We start from the raw sequence: 24,635 nt of genomic DNA on the forward strand, positions 1-24,635 counted from the left end.
TAGCAAATCGGTTGATTTAATACAAATACAGTAATGCCATTAATACATTTGAATACCTCCCCACCCTCCATGACAATGTGGAACGATTCAATGACACAATTGGTGGCGAGATGTTAACTACCTCGCCGGGTATACAGGAGGTCGAGGGTTCGATCCCGACCCTAATGCTTTTATATTTGGAGTTTGCATGTCTCTTCCTGCGGTCGTGCGGATTTTCCCCAGGTCCTCCAGTTTTCCCCTTCACATTTAGAATCAACATCACGCGTTTAGAGTATTCGGCTGCTATAAATGTCCACGTGATACGCCACTTCATTGGGCCATCACTTGTGGTCAGGTCGCTTCTGAAAAAGAGCGACATAGCTCGGTGGGCTTTAACTGGTGAAATAAAACATAGTTTTAGTAGTTTAGTTTAGCATTACAGCAAGACCTGAGTTTGATTCCCAACATGTGCACCTCTCTGCGTGCAGTTTGTTCTACGCCTGTTCTGCATGGGTTTCTGCCCAGGTCCCTAATGTCCTCCCATAGCAACAACAAAAAAACAATACAGTATTACTGGTATTGGCCAAACACCCGAATGCTGATCAATTATCTGCAAAATAAACAATTTGGATTTCTCAAAGCAAGATCACCCTCTTCCGTAAAAATATGGCATAACTCTCCGGAAAAGTCTTGACACTGTTGAGGGTTTCCTGGCCCAACAAGAATAATGATTATCAAATATTTATTTGATAATCGCAGTCATGTTCGTGGCAACTCGTGGTTTCAAGAGTCACGTGAACCCGTGACTCAATGTAAATCAAAAGGGATACACCATGGGCTCATACACGAGTGATTCGTTGCACGTATCGTGAGCTGAAGACTCAACGGTTAATCATTCCACCCCTGGTATCTAAACACGTGATGTCTGTTGGTCGCACCTTCAATGCTGTCTCGGTTTATTTATAATGTGCGCTTCGTACAACTCCGTATCAGCATAAACACAAACACTGCCGTTTTTTTACGTGCTTGATCACGCCTGCCTTGTTAACTTTGTATTGGTTCTGTCATTCACAGTTTCCGGTCAGCTGAGTCAAAAACACTATGCCAGTAAGTGTGGGGAAAAACATTGAGCCTGACTGTGGTAAATTCAGTTTTGATTTGTTTTGAGAGATCCGACTGGTTGCTTTTTGCTATACTTGGGAATCTTTCATCTCTCAGTGCACCGTAGACTCTTGTAATATTTTCACAAAAAAAATATTCAAAAGATAACCCCCAAAAGAAAACTAACCACCCAGCTGTTATCAATACCAAAACCCATAATTAAATCATTCTGGAGCAAAACTGAAAAATAAATATATATTAAAGTTATTTTTACTTAATAAAGGTACAATATTTTGGGTAGACATTTAAATATGTCTACCCAAAATATTGTGTGTGCCTCAAAAAGCACAATAGTGGTATAATTGGTTATGAAATTCTCGTAATCCAAGAAATTAGCCTGCCGATGGTGGCCATACATTGCTGTATTCCAGCACTGTGGAGGCAGCGAGGGTTGGTGGACCGCACACAGATGTTACGGAACTCCCTGACTGTGGGCGTCGAGGTGCTGCTATACCCTGGCTTGCCAGGAGAAGGCGCGACAAGAAAAACATGGACTCCACCTTTTCCATCTGTACATTGCATGTGTTGTTAAGCCAACACCATCTGACACAGCCAATTAGTAAGGTTTGTCACGTAAACAAAACGTGCCAATTAGTTACTACTTCAGCACACCGGTGTGTTGGAGAGTAAAGGCACAACATTTACAATTTGAGTACGACATTTCGCTGGTAATTACAACCAGCTTAATCGGGCGATTAATATTTACGTGATTTAACCCCCCCAAAAAACACGTTTATTATTAATAATTTTCATTAATGCAGCAGGCTTTGTATGATGAGCCAAATATTGCTGGCAGATCTACAGGATGGCCCAATAGTTAATTTCCCGAAATATAAATACGGAATTAATTTCTCACTAAACTCATTTAGACCACCTTGTACAATAATGTTCATTATTTACCAAGAAATCCTGACTGAGTCTCAAAACTACTCTTCAGGAGGGTCCCGCTGCATGAGGATGTTTTGGCGATGTTAATTTTTTCACGAATGAGAGTTTGGGATTCATGTGAGAGGACATCAGGGAACTCTACAGGCTGTGATCAGGAGCCAGAAACACACACCTGCCTGGTTCGGAAGGTGTTCTGCAAAATGTTTTAAAGGGATGATTGAATGATATAACAAAATCAATGATTTACAGGGCCAGATTAAGGTTCTTGTAGGCCCTGGGCACTTCTGTTTCGTAGGCCTTCAGTGACAACTTTCTACAGTTGCTACTGCTGCTGCCCCATGTTACTGCTACCGCTGCTGTCACTCCGCTTGTTTCGCACGGTACTTTGTCCAGGTGCTGTACAGACGTCATTACTGATACACGTATTATTTAGGATGTGCCCTAAATTGATGGGAGCGTGCTACGCGTCACAGATAACATTGACGTGACGTTGCCTCTTTGTACACTGTGCCTATCCTTGCTATACAAATATATTTATTCAAGAAGATATCCTGGTTACATTTTATTTTTTATCATACATACAAACAAAAAACGTGGTAAAAATGTGTCTTCGTAAGCCCTTTAGTTTTTGTAGGCCCTTAAGTATTTGTAGGCACTGGGCACAGTGCCTACTATACCTACTGTGCCGATTAGATAATATGGCCCTGATGATTTATCGTCGAGACACGAATAAGCAAATTGAAACAGGTTGCATGTAACTATAAAGACATTGCTGGCATCCTTTTAATGGCTTGCAATATTTATGACGTTTTGGAAACTGTCGTGATGAATGCAAATGTGGGCCACCGTCACAGAAGTGTGACCAGTTCCTGGAGCTGAAAGCTGTCATCTGTAAAAAAAAAAAATAGCAGTACAATGGACAGACATGTACAGGGGCAATCATGAAGCAATATTTTAAAACTCTTTGCACTATACAGTAAAACCTTGGATTGCGAGCATAATTCGTTCCGGAAATGTGCTCGTAATCCATAGCACTCGTATATCAAAGCGAATTTCCCCATAAGAAATAATGGAAACTCAGATGATTCGTTCCACAACCCCAAAAATATTCGTGTAAAAATTATTAATGCAAAATACCTTTTTATATTTTTCTTATTAAAATTTAATATAAAGTAATCAAATTTATTAATTTAATCGTGGCTGGTGTGAGGGAGACGAGAGGAGGAGGGTTATTGTGTAGGACGACTTTCACTGTCACTAACGGAATCACTGGCATCTGTTGGCTCACTGGAATCTTTTTATTCTTGTGCGACTTTAACAAGGAACCTATCCAATGACACTTGCTTTTGCCTCCTTTTGAGGATTTCATGGGGGCCATTGTTGCAGTACAGTTACTAAAGAACAGTCACTACACTTGGACACAAAATAACAAAAATGCTTTATGCACACACATGTGGTCACAACACTATACTCTAGTAAACACTATAGTACTGTAATAAACAGTATACACGTGGTCACAACACTATAGTACTGTAGTAAACAGTATACACGTGGTCACAACACTATAGTACTGTAGTAAACAGTATACACGTGGTCACAACACTATAGTACTGTAGTAAACAGTATACACGTGGTCACAACACTATAGTACTGTAGTAAACAGTATGCACGTGGTCACAACACTATAGTACTGTAGTAAACAGTATACACGTGGTCACAACACTATAGTACTATAGTAAACAGTATACGATCCCACGGATGTTGACTATACGAGTGAGGCACGCCGACTGAGACCGAGCATGGGAGATGATTACCCACAATCCCGCAGCGAGAGAGAGAGAAGAACCATCGGCTCAGTTGTGATCACGTGACGCTCGGCAGTACAAAGCGTACACGTACACTACTCGTATTGCAAGACCTCGCTCGTTTATCAAATTAATATTTATTTAAAGTTTTTGCTCGTCTTGCAAAACACTCGCAGACCAAGTGACTCGCAATCCAAGGTTTTACTGTATTTACAAATTGTTCACTCGGTTTTTTTCTCTCTCTCTCATGGCAGTCTACTGGAGAGAACTCGTCAAGTTATGGAAGGATTTTCAGGAAGCTTTGAAGAGTAAGTCCTGCCCATTGCACCCTCACACCCAGCGAGACGCAAACATCAATCGTTGTCTTCCTCCTCCTCCCTCCTGCTCACATGAGCAATGTTGAGAATACCGGTGTCTAACACGTTACCGTGGTGGGGACGAGACTAACCATAGTACGGCATTGTTGATGCTTCACAAACCTGCATCAAGCTAACACCTGTCCCCTCCCACTTGCTCTTGTGCGCGGTACAGATTTTGTAACTTTAACTCTTAATTTGTCCATCCATAAGAGGTTTTCGTTTGGTATAGGATCATTATTATTAATACAGCGGTATAATTAGCTGTCGCCTGATGAGGCTAGTTGTAATTACCGGCGAAACGTCGTACTCGAATTGTAGACGTTGTGGGTTGTTGTATATGAGCCTTTTCCAAAATTGATATTAACAATAATATTTGCCGTTATATATATCATATTTTTTTTAACAAACGAAAAAAATAATTAATAAAAACCGTAAGCCAGGCACACGAAAAACCAGGTGTCAGTCATAAACAGGCCATTAATAAATAAAGAAATTATAAAACTCTCGAGGCGAGGATGTTAGCAGCTATCTGCGAAGATCTCCAGATGAACAAGAGTTTGATGTGCCCTAAGGGAGGTCACGCAGAGGGAAGCCCTCCGCAAGCCAGAAATGAGGACGCCGACGGGTTAAACTATATATTTTTTTAAACAACGGTTCAAATTTAAAATGCAATAACAAGAATAAGCTAAAGTTAGCGGTCCTCGCGCTCACTCCAATCAAGACCAGGCCACCAGATACATCAGTGAATTATTATCCATAATTAATTCGCTATCAAATGATTTTCACCTTCAATACTTTTACTGTTAAAACAAAGCTTGGAGACAAAATACCGAGTCACATGAAAGGTTATCCAGAAGGAATGAGGCGAACGGGCAAACTTACGAAAGAGTTTAAACAATATCCCAAGCAACCCCGACCACCTTTGTCTCTCTCACAGCGCGGAGAAGCAGGAATTACACCTTATCACAAGGGGCCATCTGGAAAAGCCAGCCGGGTTTGATGAGGAGACACACCCCACCCCACACACGGCAACCAGACAAACAAGTTTTAAAGAAATTGCAAAATAACATTAATAACAACGTGTTAACCTTAAACGATATTCCATTATAGAACCTTACAGAACCAAGGGATATGGATTCCAACAATCTGGAAACGGACCTCTTAAACTCAGGATGAAAATTATTTTTCTTTTTAATAATTCCATCATAACAATTCGAACCTCGGTAAACCGAGAGGTGTCGGGAGGACGTAGTTACAAACACGAGCCGTGGCGAACATGGGACCAAATGGTATTTGAGAAATATAAGTCGAAAGTATAAAGAGATAGGTGCTCCCGACCACCTTTGTCTCTCCCGAAGAGCGCGAGAGAGGAATTTCACGCCAGGGCAAACAGATCGTTATCGCAGGAGCCATCTGTACACACACACACGAACTCACACACACAGACCCCGCCCCCCCCCCCTTTTTTCCACTGCGCAGAGAGAATTGTCTTTGAATATAACGGTCAGCCGCATTTTTCAAAAGTCAGTGAAGTTAAGTCAAGAGTCAAGACAGATCAGCGAGTCAAGACGTCCACAGGACGAGCAGTCGCATGGAGCGGCTGGCTCCGAGCCTCGCTGAGTAGCGAGGATCGCTGAGTCGCGATGTATCAACGAAAGTGAGTCATACAGCAGTGGAGAGAAACTGCTATCAGTGAATCAGCGCTGAGAGCGCTCGAGCATCTCCACAAAGAAAACACGTGCAACGTGGCTCAACCAGCAGCGGAAAAGCTTGGGCAGCCGCCAACAACTTCAGCAAACCAGTGGCCAAGCGCGTGCGACTTGAGTCATACAGCAGTGGAGGAAACCTGCTGTCAGAGAGCCGCCAACAACCTCAACAAAGAGAGCGCGTGCCACTCGGCTCACTCAGCAGAAGAAAAACTTGACCTGTCGCCGGCGAGCGCAGCGTCAGATACTACAGCAGCGGAAAGAGCGCGCGCCGGCGTAGCTCATCCAGCAGTGGAGGAAACTGCTGTCAGCGAATCAGCACGGGCGCGTTCGCGCATCTTCAAGGAGAAAGAGCGCGGCCAGCAACGCCAAGCAAGAGCGTGCAGCAGCTCAGCCAGCAGTGGAGAGAAACTGCTATCAGCGAATCAGCACGGGCGCGTTCGCGCATCTTCAAGGAGAGGGAGCGCGCGCCACCAGCGTGCCACCAGCATCAGCACCAGCGCGTGCCAACAGCGTGCCACCAGCGTGCTACAGTGCGCAACTTCGCGTCACCAGGGCTGAGAGGGCAGCGGTCCTGCACTCAACACCCATCGGCGCGACGACGGCGAGCGTCGTGCTGACTCATCCAGCCAGCGGTGGACAGAAACTGGCAGTCGTTCGTATGCCCCCCCACACTCTCCCCCCCTCCTCACTCCCCCACCGCTACACAACGAACAAACAATTTTTTTTTGACAAGGAAATCAACCTAGGCGTTTGCTCAACGCAAGAAATCAACAACCCTCCCATTAAACATACAAGATTCATGATAACTGCGTCAACTATTAGCTGATTACGAAAAACATCGCCACCCATTGAGTTACGTTGATGAGGCAATCAGAATTATTTCAGTCGAACGCTTTAATTGCATAATCGTTGATGAATCAATGAACGAACATCGCCGTGGTACTGTGCTGACGATTTCAAGCATAATAATTTCGCATGTCAGAATGTGTTAAGGATTGGATACGAATCAAAGACCGAGTGCCGTGTTGTGTGATCATTCAAGAATACGAGTTTGCATATTATAAGGTTAAGGTTTTGATAGAATAGTTCGCATGTTTTTAATCTCTCTCTCAACAACCGATCGATTGCGTTACGTGTCGGGAATTAACCACAGGTGCCGCTATCGACGTGAAACAACGTAATCGTGATGGTATCATGTTCACGCTGTGTTGAAATTACAAAATCCCGAGATTGAGTTTTCATATTATCCAAAAATTAAAGTTAGCTAGAAATAAAATTGATTAAAGCAGAAGGTTTGTGTGTGATTCTTCCTGAAATTCTGCATAATATTGTTCTGCGTATGAGATCTGAATCCTGGGGACCTATCATAAGCACACTATCACCACACATAATCCATAACACACATAATCCGTAATGTTCAATCAAGAGTAATCGTATTCTTATCGATAATACGGAATTAAAGAGCAGAGTCGAATCGACTCTCTCTCATTCACGCTCACAACGCCTGCGTCACTGCATACGATTAATTGCGTTATTCCAATTCATAACACAATCCTCGTCACCGAGGCTCGACCTGATAATCCATAACGACCTGCATTATCATAACCATGCCCACTCGCATAAATTAATACAATTATCTCTCGAATCAGCATAATTTATGTGCATAATTACACTGATTAACATAATTTTGGATAAATTATGCAAATCTCAAATTTCATTTAATTTTCATTATTTTCATCAATTTTCATAACACCTATATATACAACAGGGTTTACTCTTCAACACACCGGTTATTGCTGAACTAGTAACTGACACGTTTGTTTACATGGCAAACCTTACTAAATAGCTGTGTTGGGTGGTGCTGGTGGTGGGAGTAACGACACATTTATATTCACACGATCTAACCCAGAAAACCTCTTATGTATATTGGTCGCGAAAGCCCACGTAATAAACTTAATGTATCCATGTTCGATTCCTTGTGACCCTAATTCAAGTTTGTCAAATCTTTCTTCCTCTGTCCACCGAGCGGTAGGCATGGGGACACACCATAATCAGTCGATCAGCACGTCCAATACGGTGTGGCAAAGTGTGGATATTCCTGTCTCTGGCCACCTTGGAAGAGTAGGCCAAATACTCTGTAGATGGGATCTCTGTACCTCGAGTGGAGGCCCTTTAGCCAGCAGTGGCATGAGCAGGACACTTTCACCCTTACCTGTTACACTCCCTGCTGTGTGTGGTGGTGATGTATGGGATTTGTGACTGTGTTGTTAAGCAACTAATGCGAAAATAATTTAACTAACCGTTACGTTTTGTCCTTTCCTTTTTGTTTTTCAGCTTCGAAGGAACCGTCATGCCCTGTCTGTGGTAAGATTGTGTACACCTGTATATATCTTGGCGATTCTGTAAGACGGTATGGGTGCCGTGACTGCGTCTTCATAAGCTTATCACATGAGACAGTATGCATACGTGTGTGCGCATGTGTGCGTGTGTGTCAGGGGAGCGGTAGCTTAGCGGTTAGCGCACTACGCTGCGAACCTGGCGACCCGAGTTCGATTCTCACTCACGGCCAACACCAGTGATGATGATCTGAACCAGTCCTGGGCTTCTTCTAGGTCGACTCCCCCTTGTGTGCCGTGCCGGCCTTCATAGGTGCTCGAACTTTGTATTTGTGTATGTGCGTGCGCGCATGTGTGCATGTGCCCGTGTGCGTGGAAAATTTATGAGGCCAAAAAGTTCCGAGCGTTATTCCGGAAATGGGAGCGAGCGCTACCGACTGTCGGCTTCAGCATCACGCTCGTTCAAGCACGTCAACGACGACGTCACCATGCGCTTGATAATGGCGCTTGCCCAACATTCTAACATTGTCATGACAAATGTTTGCCTTTGAATGCAACACTTTCCCACCGGCTTTTATCCGGAAAACCTGCACCAACTTCACATGTACAGGCTAAACCTGCTGACAATTGACCAAATACAGTTGATCCTCGATTATCCGGCAGCTTCCCACATTATCCGGCAGTCCCGGGCCGATTTGGCAAAACCCCTCCAGAGGCACCGTTTGGCGTGACAAAAAAGGTAGCTATGCTTGATTTCATTGTGAAATATCATATACGGTACATTATACACTACATACATACAACTTAAGCAATGAAAATGCTTCATGTGTATACTCCAGTCTTCGAGATTAGAGTGGTAAGTACGGTACAGTAAATAGTCACTTTTTTAATAGGATTTTTATTTTAGAGTAGGATATTTATGCAAATGTTATGTAGTAAACAAATTAAAAACGCAAAAGCACATGCACAACACCGAAAAACACAGCAGGCAAAAATAAGCAATTTTAAATAGTGATTTGACTATCCGGCGTTTTTGAAAACCCGTCGCCCCCTGCCCCCCGAAGCCACCGGATAATCGATGATCTACTGTAATATTCTAACTGAATAATATAATGAAGGATTACCTGAAAGTAAAGCCCAATTTTAACGAAGTCGTGGCGTGACGGCAGCACAGCAACGTATCGAGGAGTCAACTCGTGTTGAGCTCTTGAATGTTCTCAACTCACGTGGAGGCACAGTCTCCAAGTGCGCTTGTTTCCTGCCAAACGGTCTTGCATGGAATTGGCCAAACATCTCAATGTAGGGCCCTGCTCAACAACAGTTTTGTTTTTAGTCTTATCCTGAACGTAACAGACTGCTTGGAGTCATCACATTTCGCTTATTTCGACCTTAAACTCGCTCACCATGTTCTAAATGCAATTGCTTGACACACTCGACTGGGCAAGTAAACTTTATCATTCTTATCGTGTGGGTGTCGCGGCGGTTCGGGCAGTGCCACGAACCCCACTGCCTGAGTTTGATCGCTGGTCATGCGTAACGTCACCGGTGGGTGACATCCAAACCGATCCTGATGCCACGACCGAAACCTAATCCCCCCCACGGTCACCAACTCGCATTGAACGGTGTGACGAGTAAATGGTCAAACCACGTGACCGACATTCCTGCAGGAAATGTACGTGTCTAGTTCGTTGTCCTTCCTGCACCTCCCGATTAGCACGGTTGGCTATGTACGGTGCGAAAGCAGTTCAACATGCGTACAAATTGGTTTCATATTTTTATCTCTATTTGAGAAAAAAAGCGAATAAAGTCAATCAAAAAGGTGATAAATGGAACTTCGTAGCGTTTACATTTTCCCCTACTGAAAATGCACGTGACATCTGGTTCCATCACGTGAACTTTCGTGACCCCAATCTTCCCTGCAATCTGCAGACATCAACAGCCTTTTAACTCCGTCCATGTGTTTTTTTTGTTCGCAGAACCCACGTATATATCTGCCCTGCGCTGCGAATCCTGCCAGAAAGAGAATAAGGAAGTCTGCCTGTCTTATTGCGAACGTACGTCATCCTGGAGTTATAACGTCAGGAATGCCTCACTGCGTGCAATTTATATCACTCCTAAAATATGACTCTCGTAAAATCTGTCGCGTTGTCCTTGCATTCCAAGTACGATGAATCGAAGTATTAATTTTACTCATTAAAATCGATGCATCGTTCCATGCATGTGCAATGCCTTGAGATGCTCAATTTGCATAACTAGGCAGGGGTAGAGCAACAAGCAGAAACATTGTAGGAACATATTCTTGGTTCATATTCTTGGTTCTTTCGGTAAAGTCACGTTGAAGGGTATCAATAAAATAAAAAATATATATATAAATCAAAAGTATTCTTGGTTCTTTCGGTAAAGTCACGTAGAAGGGAAAAAGAAAATAATAAAAATATATATTATATCTTTATCATATTGTTTCCCTTCTATGTGACTTTACCGAAAGAACCAAGAATATGAATCCCTGCAGTCACGAAAGCTTTAAATCAAAATTGTAGGAACAATGAATTTCGCTCGCACTGTGGTGACGTCAGTGCAGTAACATTTAAAAAAAGTGTCACCATGTCATTACTAAGTCTCCATATCAAGCCGAGTAAAAAAGACAATACACTTAACAGGCACTTCGTTGTCTTCTGAATTGTTTTCCTGGTGCACTCTGGGCATTATAGTCAGGAGGCAAAGAAAACCCTTCAAAAATGTCACAGCAGAGCAACCTCACGAGTGTGAGAATGGCCAAAAAAGATTTGCTCACAACTTCTGCATGGAGCCCTTCAAGCAGCGCTGTCCAGAGTGCTGCTGCCGGCTCGTATCACCCGACGCTTCTGCCTTCTTAAACATTGCTGATGTTTGTGTTTAGTTTGTTGTCCTTCCCCCCCCCCCGCCCGCCGCACCTCCGATTAGCACGGTAGCTACGTTACGGTGTGAAAGAAGATCAACGGAGATACAGCCATTGCACATTGCTGCCAGGGATACGTCTAAATTCACTCTGCTAGGTTTTTACAAAAAGCAATGATGTAAAAATGTTCGCGTTTTTTTAAGTCTCTAAACGTCACTAACTCACCTGCGCGTGTATGCATGTATGTGTTACAGGAAGTGGGGAGCGGTAGTGTAGCGGTTAGCGCGCTGCGCTATGAATCCGGCGACCCGAGTTCGATTCCCGCTCACGGCCAAAACCTGTGACGATTATCTGAACCGGTCCCGGGCCTCCTCTAGATCGACTCAGCCTCAAATGAGTACCTGGTGCGGTGTATAAACATTGCCACTATGGAGACGAAGGCGGTCGGGCATGGTGCTGGCCACCCACCCCCTCGTGTACCGTTACCGGCCTTCATAGGTGCTCGCTAACAGCACTTGCCCCGACAGTCTGTTTAGGCTACATGGGGGACCTTTATCTTCGTCTTTGTGTTACAGGAAATATTTTGGAAAAGCAACGGCGAGCACCTTTGGAGGTTCTGGACGACGTCGATCCCGACGTCATTCCAGAGCCAGACTACGACCCTGAGTTTGAGCCCACGAAGACCAGCGTGATTGCACTGATCGTGATCGTGCCAGCCATGCTATGCTTAATCGTCTTCTGCATCGGTGAGCCTTTAGCTTGTTCCTCCAGATAGCAGAGCCGTTTTTAACAAGTAGAGTCCTCTGCAGATCATCGTGGGAGATGCGTGTATGTTGAATTTCTTTCACACATTTCCGTAGCTAACAGTGCTAATCGGAGCGGCGGGGTTAAGGACAGCAAACTAAACACAACAACGAGCAGTTTCTTGAAGAAATTAGTTTTCAATCTCTTAAGATCTAGAGAGACACAGAGACACGTTTACAAACACTTTGAGAGACACGAAGGATACAGACAGCTATAGACACGGACAGTGTCAGACACGTACAAAGATACACGTGGAAAGATGCAGGCAGAGATTGACCCGGAGAAAAACCCACACATGCACAAATAGATAACTACAGATACTTACATGCATGTGCATTTAGTGGCTCACACTAACCCGTTTACTCCCTTGTCCCCTTTTATGTTCAGTAATGTGCTTCACGCGAAATAAAAAATCAACGTCTGCCCCCGACATGGAAAAGGGATTGGACGCTGCGGAAGAGCAGAACCGACAGGACCCCGATGTGAGGATGCCTGGGCATCCAACGAAGCCTGCCCGGGAAAATCAAACCAAAAAAGCCGGCGCGCACAAAGCATCCCGCAATGGACCAAAGAAAGAAAGGCCACGCAAATGAAAGTGCGGGCAGTCCCCCGACTTACGAACGGGTTCCTTATTCCTGAGGCCTGTTAAAAAGTCAAACTGTTCGGGTTCACAAGAAAGACAGATACACACATGCGCGCACACTCACTTTTACACACACACACATATGCTGGAGTTTGCAGGGTTTGTGTGGTGCCACGGCCTCGAAACCACTCTGCAAACTCCGCGACCACACACTGAATACACACACACACACAGCGCACACACGTAGTGTCCTGGCGTGGGATTGCTTGGCACAAAGGGTTTTAATCCGAAGGGTTCCTATGAGGAAAGTCCCACGGTTTCCCGGTGCCAGGGGATTGGCCGACCCTCGCAGGACAAGTCACATCGCGGTGCCCCTGAGTTGGCTTAATAATGTATGGGCGCAAAAAGATTACCGGGCCAGCCGCGATGAGTCATTCACGACATGTGGGAAGCCGGGGTGGAAAAAGCGAGAAAGGCAGTGTGTATTTGCCACTCATTCGCCACTACGAGGCCGTGTTAGGCAAGGCTTTCTCGTCGTCTTCCCTCCGCCTCTCACAGCGTCCGTGTGACGCCGCGAGTACGGCTACGAGGTACATGGTAGGACGCTTGGGTGAGCAGGAGCGCAGACGGCAGTAGGCCTAGGCTTTTCTCGCAAGATACTCCCCCCGGTAGTGCCGACTGGGCAGCTTTAAGGGATTGTGGTTTGCGCCGAGAATAAAAGTTAGCACAGACCGTCGATGGTGTGGTGTCTGCAATTTCTGTGTGGAGCGACTGCGTGTGCAAGCCGAGTCCTCGGTGGCGGTGGGGGAACATGCGGCGAGAGTGAACGCGGGGTGGTGACCGCGGGATAGTCACCATGTCTTGCGCGAGTGAGGTAATCGCTCAGGTGTGAGCGCGCTCGCAGGTAATAACGCGCTCCGCGGCCCCTCTAATAGTGGCAGCTGTGGTGTGCACGGGCGTGTATTTTAGCCCCGTGTGGCTCCGAGGCCAGCAGCGCGAGCATCGGGGGCCCCCGTCACTCGCTCAGCGGGTGCCTGGCGGGAGTTGACCGACACGGTGGAGGAAGGAGCGCAACGGGTGGACGTCGTGCCCCACCTGCCCAGTGAGGGTGGCAGGGTGGACGTCAGGGTGGACGTCGCGCCCCACCTGCCCAGCGAGGGTGGCAGGGTGGACGTCAGGGTGGACGTCAGCGCAGTAACATTTAAAAAAAAGTGTCACCATGTCATTACTAAGTCTCCATATCAAGCCGAGTAAAAAAGACAATACACTTAACAGGCACTTCGTTGTCTTCTGAATTGTTTTCCTGGTGCACTCTGGGCATTATAGTCAGGAGGCAAAGAAAACCCTTCAAAAATGTCACAGCAGAGCAACCTCACGAGTGTGAGAATGGCCAAAAAAGATTTGCTCACAACTTCTGCATGGAGCCCTTCAAGCAGCGCTGTCCAGAGTGCTGCTGCCGGCTCGTATCACCCGACGCTTCTGCCTTCTTAAACATTGCTGATGTTTGTGTTTAGTTTGTTGTCCTTCCCCCCCCCCCGCCCGCCGCACCTCCGATTAGCACGGTAGCTACGTTACGGTGTGAAAGAAGATCAACGGAGATACAGCCATTGCACATTGCTGCCAGGGATACGTCTAAATTCACTCTGCTAGGTTTTTACAAAAAGCAATGATGTAAAAATGTTCGCGTTTTTTTTTAAGTCTCTAAACGTCACTAACTCACCTGCGCGTGTATGCATGTATGTGTTACAGGAAGTGGGGAGCGGTAGTGTAGCGGTTAGCGCGCTGCGCTATGAATCCGGCGACCCGAGTTCGATTCCCGCTCACGGCCAAAACCTGTGACGATTATCTGAATCGGTCCCGGGCCTCCTCTAGATCGACTCAGCCTCAAATGAGTACCTGGTGCGGTGTATAAACATTGCCACTATGGAGACGAAGGCGGTCGGGCATGGTGCTGGCCACCCACCCCCTCGTGTACCGTTACCGGCCTTCATAGGTGCTCGCTAACAGCACTTGCCCCGACAGTCTGTTTAGGCTACATGGGGGACCTTTATCTTCGTCTTTGTGTTACAGGAAATATTTTGGAAAAGCAACGGCGAGCACCTTTGGAGGTTCTGGACGACGTCGATCCCGACGTCATTCCAGAGCCAGACTACGACCCTGAGTTTGAGCCCACGAAGACCAGCGTGATTGCACTGATCGTGATCGTGCCAGCCATGCTATGCTTAATCGTCTTCTGCATCGGTGAGCCTTTAGCTTGTTCCTCCAGATAGCAGAGCCGTTTTTAACAAGTAGAGTCCTCTGCAGATCATCGTGGGAGATGCGTGTATGTTGAATTTCTTTCACACATTTCCGTAGCTAACAGTGCTAATCGGAGCGGCGGGGTTAAGGACAGCAAACTAAACACAACAACGAGCAGTTTCTTGAAGAAATTAGTTTTCAATCTCTTAAGATCTAGAGAGACACAGAGACACGTTTACAAACACTTTCAGAGACACGAAGGATACAGACAGCTATAGACACGGACAGTGTCAGACACGTACAAAGATACACGTGGAAAGATGCAGGCAGAGATTGACCCGGAGAAAAACCCACACATGCACAAATAGATAACTACAGATACTTACATGCATGTGCATTTAGTGGCTCACACTAACCCGTTTACTCCCTTGTCCCCTTTTATGTTCAGTAATGTGCTTCACGCGAAATAAAAAATCAACGTCTGCCCCCGACGTGGAAAAGGGATTGGACGCTGCGGAAGAGCAGAACCGACAGGACCCCGATGTGAGGATGCCTGGGCATCCAACGAAGCCTGCCCGGGAAAATCAAACCAAAAAAGCCGGCGCGCACAAAGCATCCCGCAATGGACCAAAGAAAGAAAGGCCACGCAAATGAAAGTGCGGGCAGTCCCCCGACTTACGAACGGGTTCCTTATTCCTGAGGCCTGTTAAAAAGTCAAACTGTTCGGGTTCACAAGAAAGACAGATACACACATGCGCGCACACTCACTTTTACACACACACACATATGCTGGAGTTTGCAGGGTTTGTGTGGTGCCACGGCCTCGAAACCACTCTGCAAACTCCGCGACCACACACTGAATACACACACACACACAGCGCACACACGTAGTGTCCTGGCGTGGGATTGCTTGGCACAAAGGGTTTTAATCCGAAGGGTTCCTATGAGGAAAGTCCCACGGTTTCCCGGTGCCAGGGGATTGGCCGACCCTCGCAGGACAAGTCACATCGTGGTGCCCCTGAGTTGGCTTAATAATGTATGGGCGCAAAAAGATTACCGGGCCAGCCGCGATGAGTCATTCACGACATGTGGGAAGCCGGGGTGGAAAAAGCGAGAAAGGCAGTGTGTATTTGCCACTCATTCGCCACTACGAGGCCGTGTTAGGCAAGGCTTTCTCGTCCTCTTCCCTCCGCCTCTCACAGCGTCCGTGTGACGCCGCGAGTACGGCTACGAGGTACATGGTAGGACGCTTGGGTGAGCAGGAGCGCAGACGGCAGTAGGCCTAGGCTTTTCTCGCAAGATACTCCCCCCGGTAGTGCCGACTGGGCAGCTTTAAGGGATTGTGGTTTGCGCCGAGAATAAAAGTTAGCACAGACCGTCGATGGTGTGGTGTCTGCAATTTCTGTGTGGAGCGACTGCGTGTGCAAGCCGAGTCCTCGGTGGCGGTGGGGGAACATGCGGCGAGAGTGAACGCGGGGTGGTGACCGCGGGATAGTCACCATGTCTTGCGCGAGTGAGGTAATCGCTCAGGTGTGAGCGCGCTCGCAGGTAATAACGCGCTCCGCGGCCCCTCTAATAGTGGCAGCTGTGGTGTGCACGGGCGTGTATTTTAGCCCCGTGTGGCTCCGAGGCCAGCAGCGCGAGCATCGGGGGCCCCCGTCACTCGCTCAGCGGGTGCCTGGCGGGAGTTGACCGACACGGTGGAGGAAGGAGCGCAACGGGTGGACGTCGTGCCCCACCTGCCCAGTGAGGGTGGCAGGGTGGACGTCAGGGTGGACGTCGCGCCCCACCTGCCCAGCGAGGGTGGCAGGGTGGACGTCAGGGTGGACGCAGCGCAGTAACATTTAAAAAAAAGTGTCACCATGTCATTACTAAGTCTCCATATCAAGCCGAGTAAAAAAGACAATACACTTAACAGGCACTTCGTTGTCTTCTGAATTGTTTTCCTGGTGCACTCTGGGCATTATTGTCAGGAGGCAGAGAAACCCTTCAAAAATGTCACAGCAGAGCAACCTCACGAGTGTGAGAATGGCCAAAAAAGATTTGCTCACAACTTCTGCATGGAGCCCTTCAAGCAGCGCTGTCCAGAGTGCTGCTGCCGGCTCGTATCACCCGACGCTTCTGCCTTCTTAAACATTGCTGATGTTTGTGTTTAGTTTGTTGTCCTTCCCCCCGCCGCACCTCCAATTAGCACGGTGGCTACGTTACGGTCTGAAAGAAGTTCAACGTAGATACAGCCATTGCACATTGCTGCCAGGGATACGTCTAAATTCACTCTGCTAAGTTTTTACAAAAAGCAATAATGTAAAAATGTTCGAGGATTTTTTTTTAAGTCTCTAAACGTCACTAACTCACCTGCGCGTGTATGCATGTATGTGTTACAGGAAGTGGGGAGCGGTAGTGTAGCGGTTAGCGCGCTGCGCTATGAATCCGGCGACCCGAGTTCGATTCCCACTCACGGCCAAAACCTGTGACGATTATCTGAACCGGTCCCGGGCCTCCTCTAGATCGACTCAGCCTCAAATGAGTACCTGGTGTGGTGTGTAAACATTGCCACTAGGGAGACGAAGGCGGTCGGGCGTGGTGCTGGCCACCCACCCCCTCGTGTACCGTTACCGGCCTTCATAGGTGCTCGCTAACAGCACTTGCCCCGACAGTCTGTTTAGGCTACACGGGGGACCTTTATCTTTGTCTTTGTGTTACAGGAAATATTTTGGAAAAGCAACGGCGAGCACCTTTGGAGGTTCTGGACGACGTCGATCCCGACGTCATTCCAGAGCCAGACTACGACCCTGAGTTTGAGCCCACGAAGACCAGCGTGATTGCACTGATCGTGATCGTGCCAGCCATGCTATGCTTAATCGTCTTCTGCATCGGTGAGCCTTTAGCTTGTTCCTCCAGATAGCAGAGCCGTTTTTAACAAGTAGAGTCCTCTGCAGATCATCGTGGGAGATGCGTGTATGTTGAATTTCTTTCACACATTTCCGTAGCTAACAGTGCTAATCGGAGCGGCGGGGTTAAGGACAGCAAACTAAACACAACAACGAGCAGTTTCTTGAAGAAATTAGTTTTCAATCTCTTAAGATCTAGAGAGACACAGAGACACGTTTACAAACACTTTGAGAGACACGAAGGATACAGACAGCTATAGACACGGACAGTGTCAGACACGTACAAAGATACACGTGGAAAGATGCAGGCAGAGATTGACCCGGAGAAAAACCCACACATGCACAAATAGATAACTACAGATACTTACATGCATGTGCATTTAGTGGCTCACACTAACCCGTTTACTCCCTTGTCCCCTTTTATGTTCAGTAATGTGCTTCACGCGAAATAAAAAATCAACGTCTGCCCCCGACGTGGAAAAGGGATTGGACGCTGCGGAAGAGCAGAACCGACAGGACCCCGATGTGAGGATGCCTGGGCATCCAACGAAGCCTGCCCGGGAAAATCAAACCAAAAAAGCCGGCGCGCACAAAGCATCCCGCAATGGACCAAAGAAAGAAAGGCCACGCAAATGAAAGTGCGGGCAGTCCCCCGACTTACGAACGGGTTCCTTATTCCTGAGGCCTGTTAAAAAGTCAAACTGTTCGGGTTCACAAGAAAGACAGATACACACATGCGCGCACACTCACTTTTACACACACACACATATGCTGGAGTTTGCAGGGTTTGTGTGGTGCCACGGCCTCGAAACCACTCTGCAAACTCCGCGACCACACACTGAATACACACACACACACAGCGCACACACGTAGTGTCCTGGCGTGGGATTGCTTGGCACAAAGGGTTTTAATCCGAAGGGTTCCTATGAGGAAAGTCCCACGGTTTCCCGGTGCCAGGGGATTGGCCGACCCTCGCAGGACAAGTCACATCGCGGTGCCCCTGAGTTGGCTTAATAATGTATGGGCGCAAAAAGATTACCGGGCCAGCCGCGATGAGTCATTCACGACATGTGGGAAGCCGGGGTGGAAAAAGCGAGAAAGGCAGTGTGTATTTGCCACTCATTCGCCACTACGAGGCCGTGTTAGGCAAGGCTTTCTCGTCGTCTTCCCTCCGCCTCTCACAGCGTCCGTGTGACGCCGCGAGTACGGCTACGAGGTACATGGTAGGACGCTTGGGTGAGCAGGAGCGCAGACGGCAGTAGGCCTAGGCTTTTCTCGCAAGATACTCCCCCCGGTAGTGCCGACTGGGCAGCTTTAAGGGATTGTGGTTTGCGCCGAGAATAAAAGTTAGCACAGACCGTCGATGGTGTGGTGTCTGCAATTTCTGTGTGGAGCGACTGCGTGTGCAAGCCGAGTCCTCGGTGGCGGTGGGGGAACATGCGGCGAGAGTGAACGCGGGGTGGTGACCGCGGGATAGTCACCATGTCTTGCGCGAGTGAGGTAATCGCTCAGGTGTGAGCGCGCTCGCAGGTAATAACGCGCTCCGCGGCCCCTCTAATAGTGGCAGCTGTGGTGTGCACGGGCGTGTATTTTAGCCCCGTGTGGCTCCGAGGCCAGCAGCGCGAGCATCGGGGGCCCCCGTCACTCGCTCAGCGGGTGCCTGGCGGGAGTTGACCGACACGGTGGAGGAAGGAGCGCAACGGGTGGACGTCGTGCCCCACCTGCCCAGTGAGGGTGGCAGGGTGGACGTCAGGGTGGACGTCGCGCCCCACCTGCCCAGCGAGGGTGGCAGGGTGGACGTCAGGGTGGACGTCAGCGCAGTAACATTTAAAAAAAAGTGTCACCATGTCATTACTAAGTCTCCATATCAAGCCGAGTAAAAAAGACAATACACTTAACAGGCACTTCGTTGTCTTCTGAATTGTTTTCCTGGTGCACTCTGGGCATTATAGTCAGGAGGCAAAGAAAACCCTTCAAAAATGTCACAGCAGAGCAACCTCACGAGTGTGAGAATGGCCAAAAAAGATTTGCTCACAACTTCTGCATGGAACCCTTCAAGCAGCGCTGTCCAGAGTGCTGCTGCCGGCTCGTATCACCCGACGCTTCTGCCTTCTTAAACATTGCTGATGTTTGTGTTTAGTTTGTTGTCCTTCCCACCCCCCCGCCCGCCGCACCTCCGATTAGCACGGTAGCTACGTTACGGTGTGAAAGAAGATCAACGGAGATACAGCCATTGCACATTGCTGCCAGGGATACGTCTAAATTCACTCTGCTAGGTTTTTACAAAAAGCAATGATGTAAAAATGTTCGCGTTTTTTTTTAAGTCTCTAAACGTCACTAACTCACCTGCGCGTGTATGCATGTATGTGTTACAGGAAGTGGGGAGCGGTAGTGTAGCGGTTAGCGCGCTGCGCTATGAATCCGGCGACCCGAGTTCGATTCCCGCTCACGGCCAAAACCTGTGACGATTATCTGAACCGGTCCCGGGCCTCCTCTAGATCGACTCAGCCTCAAATGAGTACCTGGTGCGGTGTATAAACATTGCCACTATGGAGACGAAGGCGGTCGGGCATGGTGCTGGCCACCCACCCCCTCGTGTACCGTTACCGGCCTTCATAGGTGCTCGCTAACAGCACTTGCCCCGACAGTCTGTTTAGGCTACATGGGGGACCTTTATCTTCGTCTTTGTGTTACAGGAAATATTTTGGAAAAGCAACGGCGAGCACCTTTGGAGGTTCTGGACGACGTCGATCCCGACGTCATTCCAGAGCCAGACTACGACCCTGAGTTTGAGCCCACGAAGACCAGCGTGATTGCACTGATCGTGATCGTGCCAGCCATGCTATGCTTAATCGTCTTCTGCATCGGTGAGCCTTTAGCTTGTTCCTCCAGATAGCAGAGCCGTTTTTAACAAGTAGAGTCCTCTGCAGATCATCGTGGGAGATGCGTGTATGTTGAATTTCTTTCACACATTTCCGTAGCTAACAGTGCTAATCGGAGCGGCGGGGTTAAGGACAGCAAACTAAACACAACAACGAGCAGTTTCTTGAAGAAATTAGTTTTCAATCTCTTAAGATCTAGAGAGACACAGAGACACGTTTACAAACACTTTGAGAGACACGAAGGATACAGACAGCTATAGACACGGACAGTGTCAGACACGTACAAAGATACACGTGGAAAGATGCAGGCAGAGATTGACCCGGAGAAAAACCCACACATGCACAAATAGATAACTACAGATACTTACATGCATGTGCATTTAGTGGCTCACACTAACCCGTTTACTCCCTTGTCCCCTTTTATGTTCAGTAATGTGCTTCACGCGAAATAAAAAATCAACGTCTGCCCCCGACGTGGAAAAGGGATTGGACGCTGCGGAAGAGCAGAACCGACAGGACCCCGATGTGAGGATGCCTGGGCATCCAACGAAGCCTGCCCGGGAAAATCAAACCAAAAAAGCCGGCGCGCACAAAGCATCCCGCAATGGACCAAAGAAAGAAAGGCCACGCAAATGAAAGTGCGGGCAGTCCCCCGACTTACGAACGGGTTCCTTATTCCTGAGGCCTGTTAAAAAGTCAAACTGTTCGGGTTCACAAGAAAGACAGATACACACATGCGCGCACACTCACTTTTACACACACACACATATGCTGGAGTTTGCAGGGTTTGTGTGGTGCCACGGCCTCGAAACCACTCTGCAAACTCCGCGACCACACACTGAATACACACACACACACAGCGCACACACGTAGTGTCCTGGCGTGGGATTGCTTGGCACAAAGGGTTTTAATCCGAAGGGTTCCTATGAGGAAAGTCCCACGGTTTCCCGGTGCCAGGGGATTGGCCGACCCTCGCAGGACAAGTCACATCGTGGTGCCCCTGAGTTGGCTTAATAATGTATGGGCGCAAAAAGATTACCGGGCCAGCCGCGATGAGTCATTCACGACATGTGGGAAGCCGGGGTGGAAAAAGCGAGAAAGGCAGTGTGTATTTGCCACTCATTCGCCACTACGAGGCCGTGTTAGGCAAGGCTTTCTCGTCCTCTTCCCTCCGCCTCTCACAGCGTCCGTGTGACGCCGCGAGTACGGCTACGAGGTACATGGTAGGACGCTTGGGTGAGCAGGAGCGCAGACGGCAGTAGGCCTAGGCTTTTCTCGCAAGATACTCCCCCCGGTAGTGCCGACTGGGCAGCTTTAAGGGATTGTGGTTTGCGCCGAGAATAAAAGTTAGCACAGACCGTCGATGGTGTGGTGTCTGCAATTTCTGTGTGGAGCGACTGCGTGTGCAAGCCGAGTCCTCGGTGGCGGTGGGGGAACATGCGGCGAGAGTGAACGCGGGGTGGTGACCGCGGGATAGTCACCATGTCTTGCGCGAGTGAGGTAATCGCTCAGGTGTGAGCGCGCTCGCAGGTAATAACGCGCTCCGCGGCCCCTCTAATAGTGGCAGCTGTGGTGTGCACGGGCGTGTATTTTAGCCCCGTGTGGCTCCGAGGCCAGCAGCGCGAGCATCGGGGGCCCCCGTCACTCGCTCAGCGGGTGCCTGGCGGGAGTTGACCGACACGGTGGAGGAAGGAGCGCAACGGGTGGACGTCGTGCCCCACCTGCCCAGTGAGGGTGGCAGGGTGGACGTCAGGGTGGACGTCGCGCCCCACCTGCCCAGCGAGGGTGGCAGGGTGGACGTCAGGGTGGACGCAGCGCAGTAACATTTAAAAAAAAGTGTCACCATGTCATTACTAAGTCTCCATATCAAGCCGAGTAAAAAAGACAATACACTTAACAGGCACTTCGTTGTCTTCTGAATTGTTTTCCTGGTGCACTCTGGGCATTATTGTCAGGAGGCAGAGAAACCCTTCAAAAATGTCACAGCAGAGCAACCTCACGAGTGTGAGAATGGCCAAAAAAGATTTGCTCACAACTTCTGCATGGAGCCCTTCAAGCAGCGCTGTCCAGAGTGCTGCTGCCGGCTCGTATCACCCGACGCTTCTGCCTTCTTAAACATTGCTGATGTTTGTGTTTAGTTTGTTGTCCTTCCCCCCGCCGCACCTCCAATTAGCACGGTGGCTACGTTACGGTCTGAAAGAAGTTCAACGTAGATACAGCCATTGCACATTGCTGCCAGGGATACGTCTAAATTCACTCTGCTAAGTTTTTACAAAAAGCAATAATGTAAAAATGTTCGAGGATTTTTTTTTAAGTCTCTAAACGTCACTAACTCACCTGCGCGTGTATGCATGTATGTGTTACAGGAAGTGGGGAGCGGTAGTGTAGCGGTTAGCGCGCTGCGCTATGAATCCGGCGACCCGAGTTCGATTCCCACTCACGGCCAAAACCTGTGACGATTATCTGAACCGGTCCCGGGCCTCCTCTAGATCGACTCAGCCTCAAATGAGTACCTGGTGTGGTGTGTAAACATTGCCACTAGGGAGACGAAGGCGGTCGGGCGTGGTGCTGGCCACCCACCCCCTCGTGTACCGTTACCGGCCTTCATAGGTGCTCGCTAACAGCACTTGCCCCGACAGTCTGTTTAGGCTACACGGGGGACCTTTATCTTTGTCTTTGTGTTACAGGAAATATTTTGGAAAAGCAACGGCGGGCACCTTTGGAGGTTCTGGACGACGTCGATCCCGACGTCATCCCAGAGCCAGACTACGACTCTGAGTTTGAGCCCACGAAGACCAGCGTGATTGCACTGATCGTGATCGTGCCAGCCATGCTATGCTTAATCGTCTTCTGCATCGGTGAGCCTTTAGCTTGTTCCTCCAGATAGCAGAGCCGTTTTTAACAAAAAGTAGAGTCCTCTGCAGATCATCGTGGGAGATGTGTGTATGTTGAATTTCTTTCACACATTTCCATAGACAACAGTGCTAATCGGAGCGGCGGGGTTAAGGACAGCAAACTAAACACAACAACGAGCAGTTTCTTGAAGAAATTTGTTTTCAATCTCTTAAGATCTAGAGAGACACAGAGACACGTTTACAAACACTTTGAGAGACACGAAGGCTACAGACAGCTATAGACACGGACAGTGTCAGACACGTACAAAGATACACGCGGAAAGATGCAGGCAGAGATTGACCCGGAGAAAAACCCACACATGCACAAATAGATAACTACAGATACTTACATGCATGTGCATTTAGTGGCTCACACTAACCCGTTTACTCCCTTGTCCCTTTTTATGTTCAGTAATGTGCTTCACGCGAAATAAAAAATCAACATCTGCCCCCGACATGGAAAAGGGATTGGACGCTGCGGAAGAGCAGAACCGACAGGACCCCGATGTGAGGATGCCTGGGCATCCAACGAAGCCTGCCCGGGAAAATCAAACCAAAAAAGCCGGCGCGCACAAAGCATCCCGCAATGGACCAAAGAAAGAAAGGCCACGCAAATGAAAGTGCGGGCAGTCCCCCGACTTACGAACGGGTTCCTTATTCCTGAGGCCTGTTCAAAAGTCAAACTGTTCGGGTTCACAAGAAAGACAGATACACACATGCGCGCACACTCACTTTTACACACACACACATATGCTGGAGTTTGCAGGGTTTGTGTGGTGCCACGGCCTCGAAACCACTCTGCAAACTCCGCGACCACACACTGAATACACACACACACAGCGCACACACGTAGTGTCCTGGCGTGGGATTGCTTGGCACAAAGGGTTTTAATCCGAAGGGTTCCTATGAGGAAAGTCCCACGGTTTCCCGGTGCCAGGGGATTGGCCGACCCTCGCAGGACAAGTCACATCGCGGTGCCCCTGAGTTGGCTTAATAATGTATGGGCGCAAAAAGATTACCGGGCCAGCCGCGATGAGTCATTCACGACATGTGGGAAGCCGGGGTGGAAAAAGCGAGAAAGGCAGTGTGTATTCGCCACTCATTCGCCACTACGAGGCCGTGTTAGGCAAGGCTTTCTCGTCCTCTTCCCTCCGCCTCTCACAGCGTCCGTGTGACGCCGCGAGTACGGCTACGAGGTACATGGTAGGACGCTTGGGTGAGCAGGAGC

At 48.5% G+C, this 24,635-nt stretch overlaps 2 protein-coding genes across 2 annotated transcripts in view; one reads left to right on the plus strand and one right to left on the minus strand.

The window, feature by feature from the left end:
- The window catches only part of LOC116938954 (uncharacterized), a 20,743-nt gene extending 7,505 nt beyond the window's left edge, over positions 1–13,238 (plus strand). The window contains exons 4-9 of the mRNA XM_076069327.1: positions 1,054–1,086; positions 4,088–4,141; positions 8,236–8,265; positions 10,214–10,291; positions 11,691–11,861; positions 12,307–13,238. Of these exons, the coding sequence (XP_075925442.1) occupies positions 1,054–1,086; positions 4,088–4,141; positions 8,236–8,265; positions 10,214–10,291; positions 11,691–11,861; positions 12,307–12,512 (572 nt within the window). The 3' untranslated portion in view covers positions 12,513–13,238. The remainder of the gene's footprint in view (positions 1–1,053; positions 1,087–4,087; positions 4,142–8,235; positions 8,266–10,213; positions 10,292–11,690; positions 11,862–12,306) is intronic.
- LOC142928877 (ecotropic viral integration site 5 protein homolog) overlaps positions 1–24,635 on the minus strand; it is a 112,166-nt gene continuing 87,531 nt past the window's right edge. Inside the window, exon 15 of the mRNA XM_076069326.1 lies at positions 1–24,635. This exon is cut by the window's right edge and continues 46,751 nt beyond it. The gene's annotated coding sequence lies outside the window, so the exon portion shown is untranslated.

The sequence above is a fragment of the Petromyzon marinus genome, chromosome 24, assembly GCF_048934315.1.
Source record: "Petromyzon marinus isolate PM22_M1 ecotype Great Lakes invasive population chromosome 24, UKy_Petmar_22M1.pri1.0, whole genome shotgun sequence".
Classification (NCBI taxonomy): Eukaryota; Metazoa; Chordata; class Hyperoartia; order Petromyzontiformes; family Petromyzontidae; genus Petromyzon; species Petromyzon marinus.